The 20,353-nt window shown below is 45.7% G+C and overlaps 1 protein-coding gene across 3 annotated transcripts in view; it reads left to right on the forward strand.

Annotated features, from left to right (window-relative positions):
• The first annotated feature begins 4,158 nt into the window (after positions 1-4,158).
• The window catches only part of LOC135903882 (putative divalent cation/proton antiporter TMEM165), a 29,974-nt gene continuing 13,779 nt past the window's right edge, over positions 4,159-20,353 (forward strand). Inside the window, exons 1-4 of one of the 3 annotated variants that reach the window (XM_065434318.1) lie at positions 4,159-4,316; positions 8,798-9,008; positions 15,922-16,020; positions 17,246-17,322. In XM_065434318.1, coding sequence (XP_065290390.1) covers positions 4,296-4,316; positions 8,798-9,008; positions 15,922-16,020; positions 17,246-17,322 — 408 coding nt within the window. In that variant the 5' untranslated portion in view covers positions 4,159-4,295. Of the gene's footprint in view, positions 4,317-4,434; positions 4,966-5,152; positions 5,241-8,797; positions 9,009-15,921; positions 16,021-17,245; positions 17,323-20,353 lie in introns of those variants that run through there. The other 2 variants (XM_065434316.1, XM_065434317.1) reach the window with 2 other exon arrangements.

Consider the following 20,353-nt stretch of genomic DNA (forward strand, 5'->3'; position numbering starts at 1 on the left):
TTCAAGTATATATTATTATCGCTGCTGTCCGTGTATCTATATAGGGTGTCTTTTTTAGGTGCGCCATTTTTTTTCTAAAACTTCCTGTGGCAAATAGCCCAATTATAACCCTTGATCTAAATTACTCGATGAGGCGCAGCCATTACTTCCACTAAAAATAAAAGTGCTTAATGAAATAATTAACATATTTACGCTAACTAACCGCTTAATTACCTTACGGCGCATATTTCAATCTACGAATTATGTCCGGTGATTCCGCGAGCACAAAAGTAACTGGAACAGCAATGCATTTCGTCGGACACTGAAAATTAACATTTCGAAAGTGGAAAGTCCTGAGAATTCATTTCAAGTGGATACGCCCTGCGAACTCGCTAGCTCTGGTTCGTAGGTTAAAATATGTACCGTAAAATAAGAAATTAACAATGCAATTACCGTAATTATATTAAGTGTTCAATTAAGCATCCCGATTTCTCGTAAAAGTAATGACTGCCCCATCGAGTCATTTAGCTCAAGGGTTAAAATTGTGCTATCTGCCACAGGCAACGTTAAAAATTTGGTGCAGCTAAAAAATGACATGTATTATAATTGTGATATATTTTGCACAAGAGTGAGTTTGCACTCGGTGACGAGCTCGACAGGCAGGAACCCTTACGCGTGAGCGCCTGCAAGCCTGCCACCCAGTGCAGGAAAAGAAATATAAACAAATGACCAAGAAATTAATACATAATAACAGGAGTGAGTGGATATGGGATGAGAGGGAAATAAAATGGAATGCAAAGAAACAAGGATAACGCAAGAAAGGATAGAAGCGAGGTGTCATGGAGATGACGATGGATTATTATTATTATCATCAGCCTGGTTACGCCCACTGCAGGGCAAAGGCCTCTCCCACACTTCTCCAACAACCCAGGTCATGTACTATTTGTGGCCATGTCGTCCCTGCAAACTTCTTAATCTCATTCGCCCACCTAACTTTCTGCCGCCCCCTGCTACGCTTCCCTTCCCTTGGAATCCAGTCCGTAACCCTTAATGACCATCGATTATCTTCCCTCCTCATTACATGTCCTGCCCATGCCCGTTTATTTTTCTTGATTTCAACTACGATGTCATTAACTCGCGTTTGCTCCCTCAACCAATTTGCTCTTTTCTTATCCCTTAACGTTACACCCATCATTCTTCTTTCCATAGCTCGTTGCGTCGTCCTCGATTTAAGTAGAACCCTTTTCGTGAGCCTCCAGGTTTCTGCCCCGTAGGTGAGTACTGGTAAGACACAGCAATTATACACTTTTCTCATAAGGGATGACAACCAGCTGTTCATGATCTGAGAATGCCTGCCAAACGCACCCCAGCCCATTCTCATTCTTCTTATTATTTCCGTCTCATGATCCTGATCCGCCGCCACTATACCTGCCCTAAGTAGATGTATTCCCTTACGACTTCCAGCGCCTCGCTGCCTATTGTAAATTGCTGTCCTCTTTGGAGACTGTTAAACATTATTTTAGTTTTCTGCAGATTAATTTTTAGACCCACTCTTCTGATTTGCCTCTCCAGGTCAGTGAGCATGCATTGTAGTTGGTCCCTTGAGTTACTAAGCAAGGCAATATCATCAGCAAATCGGAAGTTACTACGTATTCTCCATTCACTTTTTTCCCCAATTCTTCCCCATCCAGGTCTCTGAATACCTCCTGTAAACACGCTGTGAATAGCATTTGAGAGATCGTATCTCCCTGCCTGACGCCTTTCTTTATTGGGATTTTGTTGCTTTCTTTATAGAGTACTACGGTACCTGTGGAGCCGCTATAGATATCTTTCAGTATTTTTACATACGGCTCGTCTAGACCCTGATTCCGTAATGCCTCCATGACTGCGGAGGTTTCGACAGAATCAAACGCTTTCTCGTAATCAATGAAAGCTACATAAGGGTTGGTTATATTCCGCACATTTCTCTATCACCTGATTGATAGTGTGGATATGGTCTATTGTTGAGTAGTCTTTACGGAATCCTGCCGGGTCCTTTGGTTGACAGAAATCTAAGGTGTTCCTGATTCTATTTGCGATTACCGTAGCAAATACTTTGTGGGCAACGGAGTAAGCTGAGTATTCATTATCCGCATATTATTCTGCTCCGCAAACTCTACTAGTAATTCTCCCCGGCTATTCCTAGTGCCTGTGCCATATTCCCCCACTGCCATGTCTCCAGGCTGCTTCTTGCCTACCTTGGCATTTAAGTCGCCCATTGGTATAGTGTATTTTGTGTTCACTCTACCCATCGCCGATTGCACGTCTTCATGGAAGCTTTCGACTTCTTGTTCATCATGACTGGATGTAGGGGCGTAGACCTGTGCAGCCTTCATTTTGTACCTCTTATTCAGTTTCACAACAAGTCCTGCCACCCTCTCGTTAATGCTATAGAGTTCCTGTATGTTACCAGCTATATTCTTATTAATCAGGAATCCGACTCCTAGTTCTCGTCTCTCCACTAAGCCCCGGTAGCACAGGACGTGCCCGCTTTTTAGCACTGTATATGCTTCTTTTGGCCTCCTAACTTCACTGAGCCCTATTATATCCCATTAACTGCCCACTAATTCCTCCAATAGCACTGCTATATGTAGCAGTGCCTCACTAGATAACGTTCTAGCGTTAAACGTTGCCAGATTCATATTCCAAGAGCCCATCCGGAGCCTGCAGTTTCTTAGCACCCTCTACTGCGTCGCAGGTCTGACCGATGCCATGGTCAGTTGCTTCGCAGCTGCATTTTTTTTTTGCGTTGAAAAATTGCGCGGCACCGGGATTCGAACCACGGACCTCTTGCACGCGAGGCGGGTGTTCTACCTCTACGCCACTGCTGCACCCGCCTGCATCGTACGTACTATTCTTACTTATTACTTTGCTAATCATTAATCATCTCTTATACGCGGCATACTTAATTTGTTTGTTTCCCGCCTTTCTTCTGTCACGGGATATTTTCTGTAGCTCATAACGGGACCTTGAAACAGAAGTCTAAGGCTTTCGCTTAATAAGCCACACACAAACACACAAAGGGATGTGTCACAAGCAATACTAGATTAGACGCACGAAGTAAAGCATCTGATCATGTGGCAGAAAAATTGTCTGGAGTATAGAACTCGCCTCAAAGCTCCCTTTACAACGGTATACCCCGTTCATACGGCTTTAAGAAAAAACCAAACTTCTCATAAACGTTGCCCCCGGCATTATCAATGCTGTTATTAGCATTTCTCAATATTTTCAACCACACTGGGGCGCGCAACTGGCTCAAAATAACACGCCTCCATAAAATCCTGCAGCCCGTCCTCGGTAGCCCAGGAGGAAAAGCGCGCCGTGCGCAGCCGGCGGGCGAGGAGAATCGAGGAGGAGAGTGTCGCTACTTTCAAATTATCAAGGGGTTTTAGAACCGACCAAGGTCCCTGAATAATACAGGGACCTTAGATCCGACAGTGCAGCAGTACTATATACATATAGTGTTCTGTGGATTTATGTAACAACAGTTACAGATATGTCAACAGCCTCCTGGAATCAGCGCTGCGCTTGCTTTTGCGGCCACGTTTTACTGGCGAAATGTGGCAAGTTCACGGCTATGTCGAGTAGTTGAAAGTGTCGTTGTAAAGAAGGCACCTAGACGGAGTTCGAAACTGCGCCTTTTTCATTCGACATCGACCAGGCGACATTGTCCATCCTTCTAAACCAAGCTGTAAGAATATTATAATATTCTTACACCGTGCTTTAAACTAAAGACAGGCGAACATGGAGGAAGAAAAGTGCAGTCAACCGAGAAGGCTCAGCATAGAGCGATCCTCCAAGGTGTATTCAAAGCGATGTTACTATAATAGATTGATCCAAGGTAATATTGCACATATACGTCTTTCTTTTTTGTATTTCGTCTGCTTTTGCACAGCTCTGACAAAAAGTGGTCAGTTTTCTTTTTCTTCCATTTTTAACGGCAGATGATATCGGCTCACCAGAAGTTCAGGACAATTAAAATCGCACGAGCGTGACCAAATAGCCACCATAAACGGGACAAGTGCTGAATAACAACTGTTTCGATAAACAGTCGTCCAGTTAAGAAATGAAATCAGAATGTGCACGTAAAAAGATTACATGGACCAAGTAGTATGGACATGCTTGACGCTAGCGTGCAGAAAATGACGACTGTCAGGCGCTGATCACGTGCGACGTGCTTCTTTCGATCCCCACGTTCACGTGCTTGTCACGAAGAAGCAGGAGGCTCACACATCCTATGTTTGCCTGAATTCATCATACTCTGCCTATTCACGAAGATGTTATGGCTTGGAGCAGTGGTGAGTAAGCGGGCTAGACGTTCAAATTCTCGCGGCATGAGAAGGTGAAGTGACACTAGCGCCTTATGCTCGCAGCCGTCGTTTTCTAATCGTTCGGACAAGTCTGTACTCAAAAAGGTGCGCGTCTACAGCGACGTCACAGCCGTCACGACTTCTTGTCTGGCGGTGCTTGCGTGATGTGCAGTCATTGCTGTTCTTAATGATAAGTTTTGTTTTCTGTCGGAAATGCAGTTTTCTTCCACCTATCTGGAAAGCTGAATGATCGATCTCGAGCATGGATAGCCGCTCCGTGAGAGCCATATTTATCCAGCACGCGTGTCAAGGTGCCTGCTCGTAGCGCGATTCGTTCGCCGGGTTTCGGGCGAACGTTAGTGATCAACTGTTAGTATTCGGCCGTCTGAAGAGTGATCATGCGGAACTTTCGCTAAATCCTATATTGCTGCTTTGGGCTAAATCGACAGTCGGTCTAGTCAACGCATCACCAATAAGCTTTCCGACCACTGCCATTGTTCGCGCCTCTCATTCCGTTATGTATCCCCAGCTCATCGTCGCGCTTTCGCTTTTCGTTGGTGCCTGTGCCTACGTAGCTGATCAACTCCAAGGTGCTGCGCCGAATTTGGAATTTCTTGCATCTGAAGATGTGTTCAAGGTATGATGGCGGCGTCAAGAGTTCACGTGGCCTCATTTGATGTTCAGTATTACTTGCGTAAGCATCCATCCCTACACGTCATCTCTGCTCTTTGAGCACACGGTGTCAGTAAGCGAACCCGACGAATGCACGTGGGGCGAGGTGACGGTGTTGTCGCTGTTTCCATCACTCTGGCTGTGCTGCTGCGGCAGTACCTAGATCAGCTGATGTGCAGGGTCTACAGCATAAATACAGCATGCCGCCTGCTGTGTGATCATTCGCTTCGAGTGATAAAGGTGTATTTCCCGAATAGTCTCCGTAGGAATTACTCTTGAAGTAACTGGCAATATTTAAGATTGTAAATTTAGATGCATAAAGTTAATTGAATGTGTCGCGCTGCTTTAAGCTGTGAAGCTTCCTAAATGGCATTGTGAAGTCAATTTTTCTTTACAAATAGGCACAGCTAATGCTAGCCGACGTGTTTTGTTTCTTCAGCTAACAACCAGCGAGGTAGCAGCAGGGAGGTAGCAAATGGTCCACGACCACGCAAGCGATGAACTCTTCGATTTGTGTTATGTTCATACAAGACAGTTGAATTTGTAATACTTTCATTACGAATTTATATATGGCAGCGGTACTTATATATAAATTTTCGGATGATGAATGACGAGTTACTGAACTGTGCTAGATAAAGAGGCACTATTGAAATTTATAGTGAGTTCATAAATACTTTGCCAACCTTATTTGGATATGTATAAACAGAGAGTTCATCTGCCCAGCTAGTAAGAGTAAAAGGCGACTACTTTTGCAATCGAGCAGCAAACAGAAATTGTCCTGCTAGTAATAGCGCAAAATGTAGACAAGAGACGAGACAGGAAGACACCACACGCGCTGTTGGTTAAGAAATTGGTTAAAATACAAAAATTTGTTAAGAGCTATCTGTATGAATCATCTTCAACATCTTGTCATTAGCAAAGAACTGAAAAGTCTAGTGTTGCCTGGTGCAACAAATTCCAAACTATGTATAGTTGTTAGTTTTGTCTTTGCATGGGCAGTCCACCCAGTGGGGGACAGAGATTGGGGAAGAAATCATCAAGGTTCTGGCATTGCAGTGCAACAGCATTTCATTCACTGTAGATGACAAGCGAGAGCCTGTTCTTAACTTGCTTGAACAGAATTAGTTTTCTATAGATGATGGTAAACTTATAGCTTTCTTACACGTGGAACTTAAACAAGGTTAAACTTTTTACATAAATTTTGTTCTTAATATGAAAATATTTTTGAAGTTAGCTTAGAGTATAGACATTTATTTTTTAAATATTTTGACATTCAGCTTATTTTGTTTTGTTTCCAAGTCATCTGGCTTGAAAGATATCTGCAGCATCATCAAAACTGGCTGGATTCATAGGAGAAGATAACATGCAGTCTGAAATGTATTATGCCCCTGCCACATGGGCACAGAAAATAACATTAACTGGCTAATGCCTTAAACTTTAATGTCAATTCACGAGGTGCCACACGGACTTGCTTAATGGCATTAAAGCTTAATGCCATTCGCGACGTGTGTTCTCGTAACTCACTTGGCCATCAAATATGTACTCATTCCCAATGTCTCCACATTCTGACGAGACTAAACGGATTCTTAGTGAATAACAATTGATATATTCCTCACTTTCTTTAAAAAATTGCTCTTTCTCGTGGCGTAGTGCGTTCTTACAATTATTACAACTCACTTGGCCGTCGAATGCATACTCTCGTTTACAATGTCCCCGCAGTGGCCATAGTGACCATATTCTCATGATATTAAGCAAACTTGTAGATAAAAACAACTAATATATTCTTCACTTTTTTAAAAGAAGCTCTTTATTTTCGTAGAGATCAGCAGGCGATCTTGCCGCTACTCATGGCTAGAGCACTAATCAAATCGTGAGCGTGTTAGCCAGGAGAAGCTGTTCGATTGCATGGTGGCAGCTCCTTGCCTTGTTGGCCTCATACTGAAGCCTTCGAATTTCTCAACGATGCTTGACTCGAAGAAGCACATATGCCAGAACAAACTGAAGCACACGGTCAAATTCTTCAGGATCGCTGCTTGAGAGCTTTGAAGCTGTGAGCGCTATTTTTTCAATTTCAATGCTTTGGCTACACTATGGATTGGCCGTCGAGCTAGCTTTGGCTTCAAACAGTTTACGGCTGGATGCAACTATGACATTCCTGAAGTAATCTACATACAATATGCCGATTAATGTTTCTCGTGCCATTTCTTAAACATCTGCTCCCTAGATAACTGTTTTTTATTGTATTACGATTGCAAAGTAAACTTAACCGTTTCACGGCAGCTATCGCCATCGCAACGCTTAATGTCATTAAGTATGCATGTGTAGCAGATCGAAATATAATGGCGTTAAGAAACTTAAGGTCTTAAACTTTTAATGGCATTAACCTTGCCCCTGTGGCACAGGTATAAGACAGTAGTATGTGCAAACAAATAAATGAACTGGACTCTGTGATGAGGACTATTGTAAGTTGGCAAAGCATTTGTTCGACATTGGGAGAGTATCACACCATTCACTAAGGCTGGTAATAATGCCATAGTAAAAGAGAGAGAGAGAGAAATACAACACTTGTAACTATTCTGGTATTTTTCGCTCTATAATTTCTACGTGCTTTACCTACACTCTGGTGCACTAGAAGCTCTCCGTGCCTAATGATTATGGAGATAGCTTGTGGTCTACTAGACCTAAGATCCTGCCCTGTAACAATGGGCAGGATATGCCTGTGTTTGAGTTCTGCTGAAGAAGTGTTCATGTGATATTTGAAGTGTATTTAATTTGTACTTAATTTAATACCATGACTATGTGATTTGTATTGTCTTCTGTTTCGAAAATCCAGTATCTGCATGCCTAAAATGTTTGGCATGCCACTTCTGCAGCACAACTGAATGGCTACAAATTAATTTGACTCTTAATTGCTCATTAAAGGGGTCCTAAACACTTTTCTAACTAATCATAGAATGGCCCCACTGTGAAAGGACGTCGCCTCACGAATCTCATGTCGCAAAAATTTTTCGAATCCTTCAAATATAAGTGGAGTTATTGCACTGATAACTTTCTCTCTTTGTCTCCACACTAGTGCACTGGAAGCTACACAGGGAAGAAGCCAAGAGTGCAAAAGCCTGCTAAAACATTGAGTGTCACGGCAGTGAAAGGGCTCGTTGCAGCAAACCATAGTCCCCATGGTAGACTATGCTAGGCGGCATGCCGCTGCTGTCTCTGAGGCCACGCGCAGGCCATCAGTGTAAAAATAAAATGATATTTCTGCCTTTTTGAGATCCCAAACATATACATGTTTTCTTTATTTAACTCAAAATTAACAATTATGTATTACTGGGAATGTTCTCGTGATCATGAAATCACCCAATAAGGGGTCTAGCTGCTTGCGATGGTGCTGCATGACGACGTTGTTGAAGTGAGAGCAAGTGATTTTTTGCTGCATGAGACATGAGATAGTAAATTCTCTGCTGTATGCAGTGCAGTAATAGTTGGCTCACATGTTGACAGCAGCCTCTATGACAGATCAGCAACATTTTCTTACTATGTTCAAAAAGTGTTTCAAGGATCCTTTAATGGCCTTTTAATTATGGGAAAACAGGCATCATAGCATTTCTGCTGTACCACTGTAATAGCCCAAAATGGAACCATTTTCGGAAAATTCTGAGCTCAGATTAGCAGTTTCCTGCTTATTGTGTATTGTGGGAACTTGCAAGCAACTTGCAGCAAGCATTGTCATTCTCTGTGGTAATTTCATGCAAAGTTTGAGTTTGTTCCTAATTCTGTATGCTTCAAATTGCTTTCAGCCTGCTGCCACACCAACTTCAGGAGCTGATGTATCCCCAGAAGCCAACACGGAATTCTGGCATGGATTCATTGGTGCTATATCTGTCATCATTGTCTCTGAGCTTGGAGACAAGACATTCTTCATCGCGGCCATCCTTGCCATGCGCCACTCACGCTTGGTCATATTTGGGGGTGCCATTGCAGCTCTGTCCATTATGACAGTGCTCTCAGGTAACCGTGCTTTTACGATTCTGCCTGGTTACTATGACATGAGAATTTCTAGTTTAAGTAGGGCAGCCTTGTCAGTGCCTAAATCTCATTTTCATTGACATCTGTAGTGATTTTTCACATTGGCACTTTTTCCTAGTTTGCTATGATTATCTGTGACTACACTTTGTTTCATACTTATCGGGCAACACTGCAGAAACTATGCATATAGTGTAGCCATAAAAGTGTCACTCCGAATGTTTCACAGTGCAGTAGGTGTTGATCTGCAATGCCTCCTACGGAATAACTATTTCATGTATAACTACAACTTGTGGACCTAAGGTTGTGTGAAATTACATATTATTTATGCACCTTCGTGCTTTTAGTTTGTGACTTAACATGTTTCGGGTGCAAGCACTAGCAGTGCGCTGTAGCCGCTGCTCTCAGAAATGTCACTGCGCACATTCGGTGGTAAAGAGATCCAGATATACAACACTTCCATGTATTACAAGCTATGACATATTTCGCAACATAAAAGTGGGAGACATTGTTATATCAAATTACATGACATACCTGTATCTTTCTTTCATGTGGGATGCACTATATTTTGTCACAAATCTTAGAATGAGAGAAGTCTCCTTAGGATTTCTAGTGTTTCTTTCTATGTATAGAATCAAATATAGATGGGCTACTATTCAACTCTCGTGAATCCAAAACTTCACTTTGTCACCAAGTTAGGAGTGCTTGACAAACACAAAGTGCATGCAGCGAGATATGCACTGCACACTTATAATAGCAGGAGGTCAATGTTATCTTTCTACACCACAGATGGCTCCACCATGATTTTTAGACTATCATGATCATAGGGTATTAGTTGCTGGGGGATCTGTCACGGCGTTGATGCATCTTGGCTTATTCTGAATAAAGCACATAGGACACATGTAAATAGTAAACATGCTTCTAGACAACACATGCTCGCATTAGCCAGGGGGTCCACTCGGAGCTACCACCGTGTGCGGACGTGAGGTTTGGAGCTCCTGCATCAGCAGCAGATGCCGCAGCGTCTCATGCCCTCTTCTTCGCCCTATTCCGATCACGACAACGGATGCTTCCTGCGACCTTCCATGGCGACGTCAAGATCACCACCGATGCAGCAGGGACCCTCGCGGCGTCTCTGAGCCACTGTGCAGGCCGTGCTCGAGCTAAGCCTCAGTGTGGTCAGGATCCAGGGACTGCCTACCTTGTCCAAAACAGCGAACACCCATTGACCATGATCATGGAGGTGGAAGCTACCAACGACGACAATCCATCAATGGAAGGATATCCAGAAGACCCGGCGGATGGATAATGGCTCACCACTTGCGGCCGGTAGGGACGCCGCACCGATGCTAATCTGACCCAGCAGCCCGCCGCCAAGAGACGCAGCATTCGAACCAAACTGTACCACGACAACCCCAGAGACTCCCACCTCTGGCCATTGATGATTTTAAGGTCATCCTGCGCCCGAGAAATGGTCTCGCGTTCAGTGAGTGGCCTCGCCACTCTGACTCACACTGTCGACATAGAGGCGAGCCTCAAGGAACAAGAGGTCAATGAACTTCACCCACGTGTTCAACGTGCTCAAAACATCGCCCTCATCAGCACGCCAAGCGAAAGAATCAAACCAGCCTTAACAAGATGACATCGCTTACACTTGGCCCGCATCGCTAGCACATCTCAAAATACATCGCCTCCCCTGATAATTTTTGCAAAGAAATCATCACGGGTCCCAACACAGGGTCTACACCAACCGACCTTTTAGACCATCTGTTGGCACCTGGGGTGGAAATCCTCCATGCTCGCATGATGGGGCGAACTACCACGACTGCCATTACATTTGCTGGCCTCAAAGTACTGCGCTACGTGAAGTATTATGTGGCCAAGTACTGATGCTACATACACACCCCAAGGGCCCAGGTGTGGAGCATATGCCTTACAGTGGGCCACCATGTGGATGTCTGCCCCACGCCAAGCATCAAGAGCTGCACCACATGTGGGACTGAAAACCCATCCACCACCGAACCTTACCAGTGCCAGCCCCAGTGCCTGACGTGCAGAGGGGATCACTCAACAACCAATCCCAGCTGCCCGGGCCGGGCACGAAAGCCACCCAACAAGCAGCGAGTGCGCCAGGAACTCGAGAAACAAAAACAGCGACAGCATCGTCCTCTGGCCCAATCTAGAGAGCTACGAAGCTGATCACGGTCCCGATCCCAGTCACGATCTCAGAGCCAAGGCCCTGGTGACTGTTCTAAGAACCGCGAGCGGGTACCACCACCATCTATATTATCATCCTCATCACCACCGTCGTCACCACCACCAGCGAAGAAGAAGCTGCCACCGCTAACGCAACAGCTACCATTAGCAGTGCCCGAAGGGCCAGCCAGACCTAAAGGCATAAGTTGGGTGGAGGGCCCGCCACCTTCACTGCGTAAATCTCCCTCACACTCATCCGAACCTCAGTCCCTACCACAAACCCAATCCCAATCACAGGCGCCTCATGCCAAGATCCCTCCCCAGTCCACAACTGCATTGTGCCGCAACCTCCAGCATGAGCTTCGATGAGAATTGCACTGAGCTATACAGGAGGTACAAGAAAGCATTCTCACAGAGGTCGAGGAATTGATCCGAGCCGCCTTTGTAGACTTCCAAACCACAGTGCTGAAGCCAATGCTACATAAAATTACCAATGAATTCAAGCACAGCGTGAGAGAGCTCACGGCCAACCCCTTCCTTCTAAATCATCGTCCTCCTCATCTTCACTAGTCGTATGCGCTACACCAACCTCAGCGCCGTCACTAACGACAAGCGAGCGCGCTCACCCGTACGTTCACCCAGCCCAGCTACAGAATGATGGCTCCTTCAATGCAAATGCAAAATAGAACAGCGGGACTGACGCTGTGGCAATAGAATTGCAGGGGGTACTGATCTAAACGGGGCTCGCTGCAACAGCATGTTGCCGCAGCGTCAGAACCGCCGGGCATCATACTTCTCCAAGAGCCGGGCACCACACTTGTTCCTATCAGTGGCTTCGAGACCATTAGGAGCTCGGACGAGGCGAAAGTGTGTGCACTTGTGTCCAGGAAACTCGCCTATACCCATACTACTCTCACATCAGACATCCCTCATCAAATCATTGAGATTGTCCCCGCAGACACGCGACAAAATAGCCTGTACATCTTAAATGTATACAGTGCACCTCGTGCTTAGTGGGACAATTTTCAGTACCTACTCTTAGAACTCATAAAGTTGGGCCCAGTGTCCGTAGTGTGCGGTGACTTCAATGCCACACACGTGGCCTGGTGCTATTGCAGTAACACACCAAAGGGCACCTGACCTTGGGACATCGCACATAATCACCGATTCACCCTCATAACAGATCATATCCAGCCTAGTCGCCCGGGAAATAGTGTCGAGAGAGACACTTGCCCGGATCTCACTTTCACGAGGGGTGTCCACGGCGAGTGGCTGGACACTGGCGAGACGCTGGGTAGCAATCACCACGTTCTCATCATCCGCATCAATCGCACAAGTCACAAACGCCCTGAAAAGAAAACTTGCATTACAAATTGGACCAAACTGCGATATTCGCAGGGATCGAGCCACAGGAGATGAAAGCCCCAAAAGTTATGCCAGTTGGCTCAGTGATTTAGGCAACAATCTAAACAAAATGACTAGCCGCATAACCACAATGACAGAGATTCCCGAGGTTGACCCGCATCTCCTACATCTGTGGGATGCACGCTGAAGTCTCACAAAGCGATGGAAGTGGCAAAAGTTCAATAAAAAATTACGCTGCAGAATATCCTAAATCACGAGAGCAGCCCAGGAATACGTAGACCAGCTAACCAGTGCTAACTGGCAAACGTTTTGTGGTAAGCTAAGTGGTACGCTGTGCACCGCGGGAACCTGGGCAATCCTTCGGTCGCTAATAGATCCAAGAAACTTGAAATCCCATAAAAATCGGCAGCTTCAAATATTCCTCCACCAGTACGGAGTAGACGGAGCACCTGAAGGACCTTGAACAAAGGTTTCTCTCCCGTGGCTCTAAGCTGAGCGATCCGGACTATCCGTATAGAGAAGAAAGTGACCCGCTAGGCACTGACATAAGTGTCCACAAAATGAAAGCCGCTCTTGCAGACATTCATAGGAACATGGCACCCGGTGAGGACAGGATACGGTTTACTCTACTGCGAAATCTCCCGGACGAGGACCTGGAAACGCTCTGTGCCATGTACAGTCAGCACTGGCACGCCGGCACTCTCCCTCTGGAATGGCGATGTGGCAAGATCACTTTCATGCTTAAGCCCGGAAAACCCCTGTCGATCCAAAATTTACGGCCAATTTCCCTCACATCGTGCATTGAAAAGCTGCTTGAGTATGTAATCTTAAAACGGCTTCAACCTTTCTTGGCGATGCAAAATTTCTTCTCCCACACACAGTTTGGATTTCGCCCCATTTGTCCCCTCACTACGTTCTTCTTCAGATAAAAGAGGATCTTGTTAACCCCCCCATCAGGGTGCAGACGAGAGCTCTTTTGGCACTTGATGTCTAGAGAGCTTTCGATAACGTTTCCCATGGTCTGATCCTTGAGAACCTGGCCCACTCCCACTGTAGCTCCCGTGTGTACAATTACGTGCAAGCCTTTCTTAAGGCCCGTGTAGCCACAGTGGGAATAGGCCCATATTGGTCATCAGACATTAAAGACATTAAAGCTCTGAAACGCCAATTCCAGTGATTGAAGTGAAAATACAAGGCATACCAATTCCCACTGCACGAAGGGTTCGAATCCTTAGTTATCACCTACAATCCAATGCCAAAACTCACTTCACGGTAGATCTCCTTGGACGACAGTGCAAGCAAATCATTGGTATGATGAGGCGTGTTAGTAACCACCGCTCAGGACTTAAGGAAGCCGATATGCTGCGGTTGGTCAAGGCATGCATTATCAGCCGGCTAATCTATCACCTCCCTTACCATAACCTGACGCTCTCCAAAAGCAACCGTATAAACACAATTATTAGAAGAGCTGTTAAACAAGCACTTGGAATTCCTGTATATGCTTCCGCGGAACGACTACTTGCTCTCGGGGTACACAATACCATTGAGGAACACATCGAAGCACACAGAATGGTGCAACTCGAGCGATTGAGACTGATCCCCACAGGCAGGCAGGTATTTGCTCTCACGGCTGGGCTACCCACAGCATTCACCCTCTACATGAGAGCATGTCCCAGTCCCCTTAAACATCCGAACCTTACTCACCATAGCGCCCATACCGCGCAATATGCATCCAGAGCATCATAATGGTCTCCGGGATGCACGGGTTAGATACCTGAGGAAACTCCTCAACGCCCAGTCGGAGGGCACCGAATATTATACCGACGCTGCCCACTATGCTCTTGCGATCAAAAACAAAGAAAGACAAGTGTCGGTGGTGGTGGACGATCAAGGTAATACCATCACCTCGTGTAGCGTCCAAACCGAGGCTCCGCTCACAGGAGAGACATTGGCCATAGCACCTGCCATCAACCACATCGTCAGTCACATGGAAAGATCACCAAAACATGACCACATCATCATTACAGACTCCCAAGACACATGTCGAGCCTACCTCAGGGGTCATATACCTCAGGAAGCCGATCACGCTCTCACCAGCACATGTAAGCTCTTTGCCATGCCAGATCCCTCAATACCACGCATTTGGACACCTGCTCATGCCTCACTGTCGGGCAATGACCGCACTCATGCGGCTGGCAGAAAGCTAACCTGCTGGGTACCTGGCAGTGAGGCGAGCAACCCATATCAAGCCTCCCAGAATTTGCCCAACACATACCGTGACACTCTAGACTTTTACAGACTAGGGTGCTTGCGATATCACCCTCCACCCAAATCCTTCTCCGGGAATGAAGCCGTATCTCTGAGACCGCTTCAAACCAACTCCTATACGAACCTCCTCCTTCTCAACAAGTTCTCCTTAACCTTATATCTCACCACCTGCCCAGGCCGCTGTGCCCCACTGACGATGTTCCACGTCACGATTGAGTGCCAAAAACTACCAAAGGATACTCTGTTCTACAATCCCCCCAGCCAACATATGCGCGGTGGGAGGCGATCCTCCGTCGCTCCGAGCCTTAGGTCTGGCTAGCACTGATACGACGAGCACGAGCGGTAGCGACAGCCGTTGGGGCCCTGGTCTGATGGCCCCAACCACATAAGTCCTTTCACTTTATAATAAAGTTTCTCTCTCTCTCTCTCTCTCTCGCATTAGCCAACACAATGTTATAATATTTCAGCACAAATTAGAAAATATATTTGCATCAAACAAACTTGTAGACCGCTGACAGTGGATCAAGTACAGTGAAGCACAGCAACAACAGTTCAGTTCTTTCTCGAAATTATTTTAAAAATGCAAAGGAAAAAGCACTTGAACCACAGCTACAGTGTTTTCTCTTTAATTGTTTTGGCACTGCTAAAGCGAGCACACTATAGGGGTTTTGTGTGTAGTGTCGGGTGCAGTGCAAAACATTGGAGCTGTGCAAGCATTATGGCCATGCTTATTGAATGGGGGAATGAGTAGCACACAAGATATAGTTGTGCCTTTTAAACCCAGTGGAAGCATATAATACAGGGTAACTACATTGACAGTATGATTTGCTGACTTCAGTTTGAGCACTCAATCTTTGCCAAGCTACGATGTCGATCAATGACAGTTGGATTGAAATGCTGGAGGAGTTCATATTGACATTTATTTTTATCAGTGTTGGATTTCTTGAAATAAAAGTGCAGTGCTCATTTTAGGGTTTGCCACACATCTGTCAAAATAAGCAGCCTTCTTCAGTTAACCATAATACTGATTTTACTTGATATCTCACTGTTGATATTCCTTTTCTTACAGCTGGCCTAGGCTTTGTAACAACAGTTATTCCCCGCATATACACGCATTATCTGTCCATTGCCCTCTTCGTCTTCTTTGGTGTTCGTATGATCAAAGAAGGTAAGAAATTCTCAAAAAGTGCATGTTGGCAGTTTCTGTATAGCATATGCTAACGTGCAGGCATAAATTATTTTTCATCTACTGCAAGCATTGACATTGAACATGGTTAGGCAAGCTTCTCGAGACTTATTTTAGTATTCCCCTCATTTCTCACTTCATTTTATTGCACAAGAAAGCCTCAGTCAATGACATAACTGCAGGTTCTGCTTTTCTCGGGCAGTCTAGTTAAGCTATTTTTGAAGTTACATAACAGAACAGCAGAAGCTAGTTTAACCACCTTCGTGGTTTTATTCAGTGAAAACTAAATGAAATAAATAACTTAATAATTAAAAGCTTAAGTAAATCCCACACATTGTGGGAATTGTTCTTAATGAGAAGCATTTGCTGCACCATGCATGTGATTAAATGATTTCACATGTTGGTTTGTGTGTACTTCCACTTTTGTGACTCGCTAAAAGTCCATCAGAAGTAGACTGATGCATGCCCCCTAAAGGGTCAGTCTTGCACTGCATGGTTTTGATGGGAACATCCCTGACGATTAGTAGTAGTAGAACACATAACACCACCTCAGATATGTTGCATGACATATCAGTGCAATGGGAACAAGGAATCGCTCCACATATGTGCATGGCAGTGGAATATTTGTATCATCTGTTTTATAAGGTAGAAAAAGAGAGGGAAGGCTTGACAACACTCAGACACCTGGCCACAACTAGCTTTGTAGGTGCTGCACGGAGGCTGTGATTGTGGGAACACCTAATACCACCTGGAGTGCAAAGCGCGATACATCAGTGTAGAGAGAATGAGGAAACACTCCAACCCACAATGTGGGAGCACTTGTTGAGTGTTGCATCTGGACCCATCTCGAAAGTGGTGCAATGTCACATAGCATCTCAAAGCGCTGGCTTGCCTGAGGGAACTGGTAAGGTCATTATTCTGTCAAGTTATGCAAGCACCTGTGGCCTAATGAGTAGAGAATTGGGCTACTGCGCTGGGAGGCTAATTCAGTATCCATAATCAGACAAGTAATTAAAAAAATTATTGAGGCTGCGACTGAGGCTTCCCAGTCAGACACAAAGAAAACCCGGGGATTAATCCTAATAATGCTTTGCATTAAAGTCTGCACTAGTTAAAGAAGTGTGCTCGCATACTGTTGCTTAACCTGCCTCCTTATTTTTCATATCTTGTTTATTTTCTTTAAGGCTAGCTGTCTGTTCCATTTCAGCATATTACATGCCAGCTGATGAAGGCATGGATGAGTACGAAGAGGTGCAGAAATCACTAAGCAAAAAGGAGATGGATGTGAGTATCGACCCTTTTCACGGAGCAGTTTGTTCTCAAGAAAGAGATGGTGCTTTCGGCGGAGCGCCGCACGTAGCCTCAGTGACGGCACACGAATACGAAACCACTACCACTTCCGCCTTGCGTCTGTGTGATCAGCTGTCTGAAATGCAACTGAGTTTTTGCTAACGCACTGTGCTTCAATCATGCTGGTTTGAATCATGTGGATTGAAGACGTGTGTTGTAGTTGGCTGCAAAAGTATTGACTGGCATATTAAGGAATGGAATGAATCTATGTGGCCAAGTTGGTGAACCACTGTTGCAACTGTCTGTACGTGTTACCGGCACTTTGAGATGTACAACTTTTCTCGAAGCTATAGAAACTTGCTCAGCCACCAGCATTGTATCACTAACCTTAAAGAAAAGTGCTTCAGCCCTGGAATGTCGGCAAGAATGAGTACCATTCATTAAACAACGACAAAGGGAGTAGAACCGCTTCCTGTCATAGTTTCACGTACAGTATCAACACACATCTACCCCAACTGGCATGGCAACGTACGCCTACTCTATTGCCAACGTGTCAATGAGTGAGTGGGTGCATACTTGAATATATGCGCACCATGTACACACGATAAATGATGGACTGAATCTATTGTGACAGTCCATAAGAGTAAGCGAGTTACTAGCAACAATACATATTTGCTTCAAGGTATTACAAAGTACAGTGGAACCCCGGTTATACGTACCCCGTTTTGCAATGACACAGGTTTTGCGATGGCGTAGTGCAGTCCCGGCGAAGTCACCATAGAAGCAATGCATTAAAAACCCCGGTTATCCGACGTAATTTTAAAAGCCTGACCGGTGTTATACGACAACCCTCACGAAGCGCGGGACGGAATGGCGGACGAAGGAAAACTGTAGTGGATCTCTTTCCTCACTCCGTCTCTCCGCATGTGGAGCGCTTGACACCACTCGACCGGTTCGCTCCGGCGACACTCGCTGTGCTGAAATAGCGTCTTTTCTTCTCCACAATTACTTTCTCCCTCTCTTCTCGGCGGCATCGCCTCTCATCACGTTGGGGAAGCGTTTCTCTCCTTCCAGTTTCCCAGCAGCAGATTGCCAACAAGGTAGCGCGGAGAGGCCTATGTTTATCACACGTGTTCTTCGTCGTAATCCTAGCGACCAGCATTCAGCGGAGGTTTCGAGTTGTGTGAAGCAACGCGACGCACGATGTCCCGAAAGCGGACAGTTCTGTCACTCGGCGATAAGCTGAATATTATCGAGGAAGCGGAAAAGCGGCATGGAGCCACAAAAGCCAGCATTTCCCTGGACCTTAAGATACCTGAACCTTCACTTAAGACGATCCTGGCTAACAAAGCGGTGATATTGCAGAATGCCAGCAAGTTCAGGCTCAAGCGGAAAGCGGCAAAAGAAGGACAGCATGAGAAGTTAGAAAAAGTTCTCGTTAAATGGCTGCTTTAAGCACGGAGCTCTGCGATCAACGTTGAAGGTGCCATTCTAAAAGAAAAGGCAGACTTTGTGGCATTGCATCTGGGCATCGACTACTTTCGGGCATCGAACGAGTGGCTGGTCCGCTTTAAAAAACAAAACGGGATTGTGTACAGCCGCTTCTGCGGAGAAAGCACTTCCGTGCACATTTTGACGGTGAAGGAGTGGATGGAGTCACTGCCGGAGATGATTGCTGCATTTCACTGACGTTTTGAACGCCAATGAAAGCGGAATTTTTTACCATATGGAGCCCGAGCAAGCTTTTTATGTTTGAGGGTGACAGCTGTCATGGTGGCAAGCATAGTAAAGAGCATGTGACGGCACCATTCTGTGCTAACGAGGACGGTTCCGAGAGGCTGCCCGTGCTCGTTGTTGGAAAGTTTGCCAAGCCACAGTGCTTTAAGGACTTGATGATGCAGCCGTGCAGCTACAACTTCAACAAAAAGGCGTGGATGACGTTTTGGCTCTTCAGCAATTTCTTTGCAGCAGCTGGATAACAAAATAGGTGCTTAGGCAAGGAAAATATTGCTTTTCGTGGACAATGCACCGTGCCACCCACCCGATACGTCTAGCCTGAGGAACATAAAGGTTGTTTTTTTTCTGCCCAACTGCACAAGCCGGCTGCAGCCACTGGATGCCGGCATTATTAAGTGCGTCAAGCAAGGGTACCGGAAGAGGTTAGTGCAGCGTCGGCTGGCGGCTATGGAGCGCAGCAAGCCAGAAAAAAAGATCACTGTACTTGACGCCATGCGTTTTAATGCCAGCTCATGGAATGCAGTGTCGCGAAGCACAATCACTAACTCATTCAAGCACTGTGGCTTTAAGCAAGAGACTACCTCCTCTGCTGGGGACACAACAACTTCGATGCCGCTTGAGGCCGATGCAGGCTTTGCCGACAACGATTTCGAGGGTTTAAACCTCACCACGGCCTTCGCCGAGTACATGGAGGCTGACGACAGTGTTGCGCAGTGGCGTAGCTAGGTCGTCTGGCACCCGGGGTGCATAGGTCTTCTGTCACCCCCTCCCCCCCCTGATGTAGTCGAGGAAGGCGAGGATATCGACAATTTCCGGGTTTCAGCAACTGTGCAGCCGCCTTGGATACCGCGCACGTTCCCCGGGTCACCCTCTCTTTGGCTGTCTTTCCCAGAGATCGCGAATGCAGCAAATATAAACGCTGTTTTTCCTGCACCAAATAACACAGAGTGCTGCACTGATAACGTGTGATAAGCCCATGTGCACATCTTCTGTCAGACTGTAAGGCTTGGCAGCCAATACAAATGCGGCATCGTGGAAAATATGGCTCACGTCACAAGTAACAAAATATAACTTTATAATAAAGTTTTAATTACCAATTTTAGCCGCAATATTGCATTTGCAAAATTGAAGCCCGACATTCATATCTTGCCCAACAACAACTTCACAAAAATTGTCGTAGGCAGTATGGCATGCAGTATTTTGTCTGTGGGCAGCCCTGAACGAAAATGAAAATTAAATTGTTTGTCAGTGACGCTGATCTCCCCACCCTATTAGAAAACGATACCTG

Source organism: Dermacentor albipictus, chromosome 3 (genome assembly GCF_038994185.2).
Source record: "Dermacentor albipictus isolate Rhodes 1998 colony chromosome 3, USDA_Dalb.pri_finalv2, whole genome shotgun sequence".
NCBI lineage: Eukaryota > Metazoa > Arthropoda > Arachnida > Ixodida > Ixodidae > Dermacentor > Dermacentor albipictus.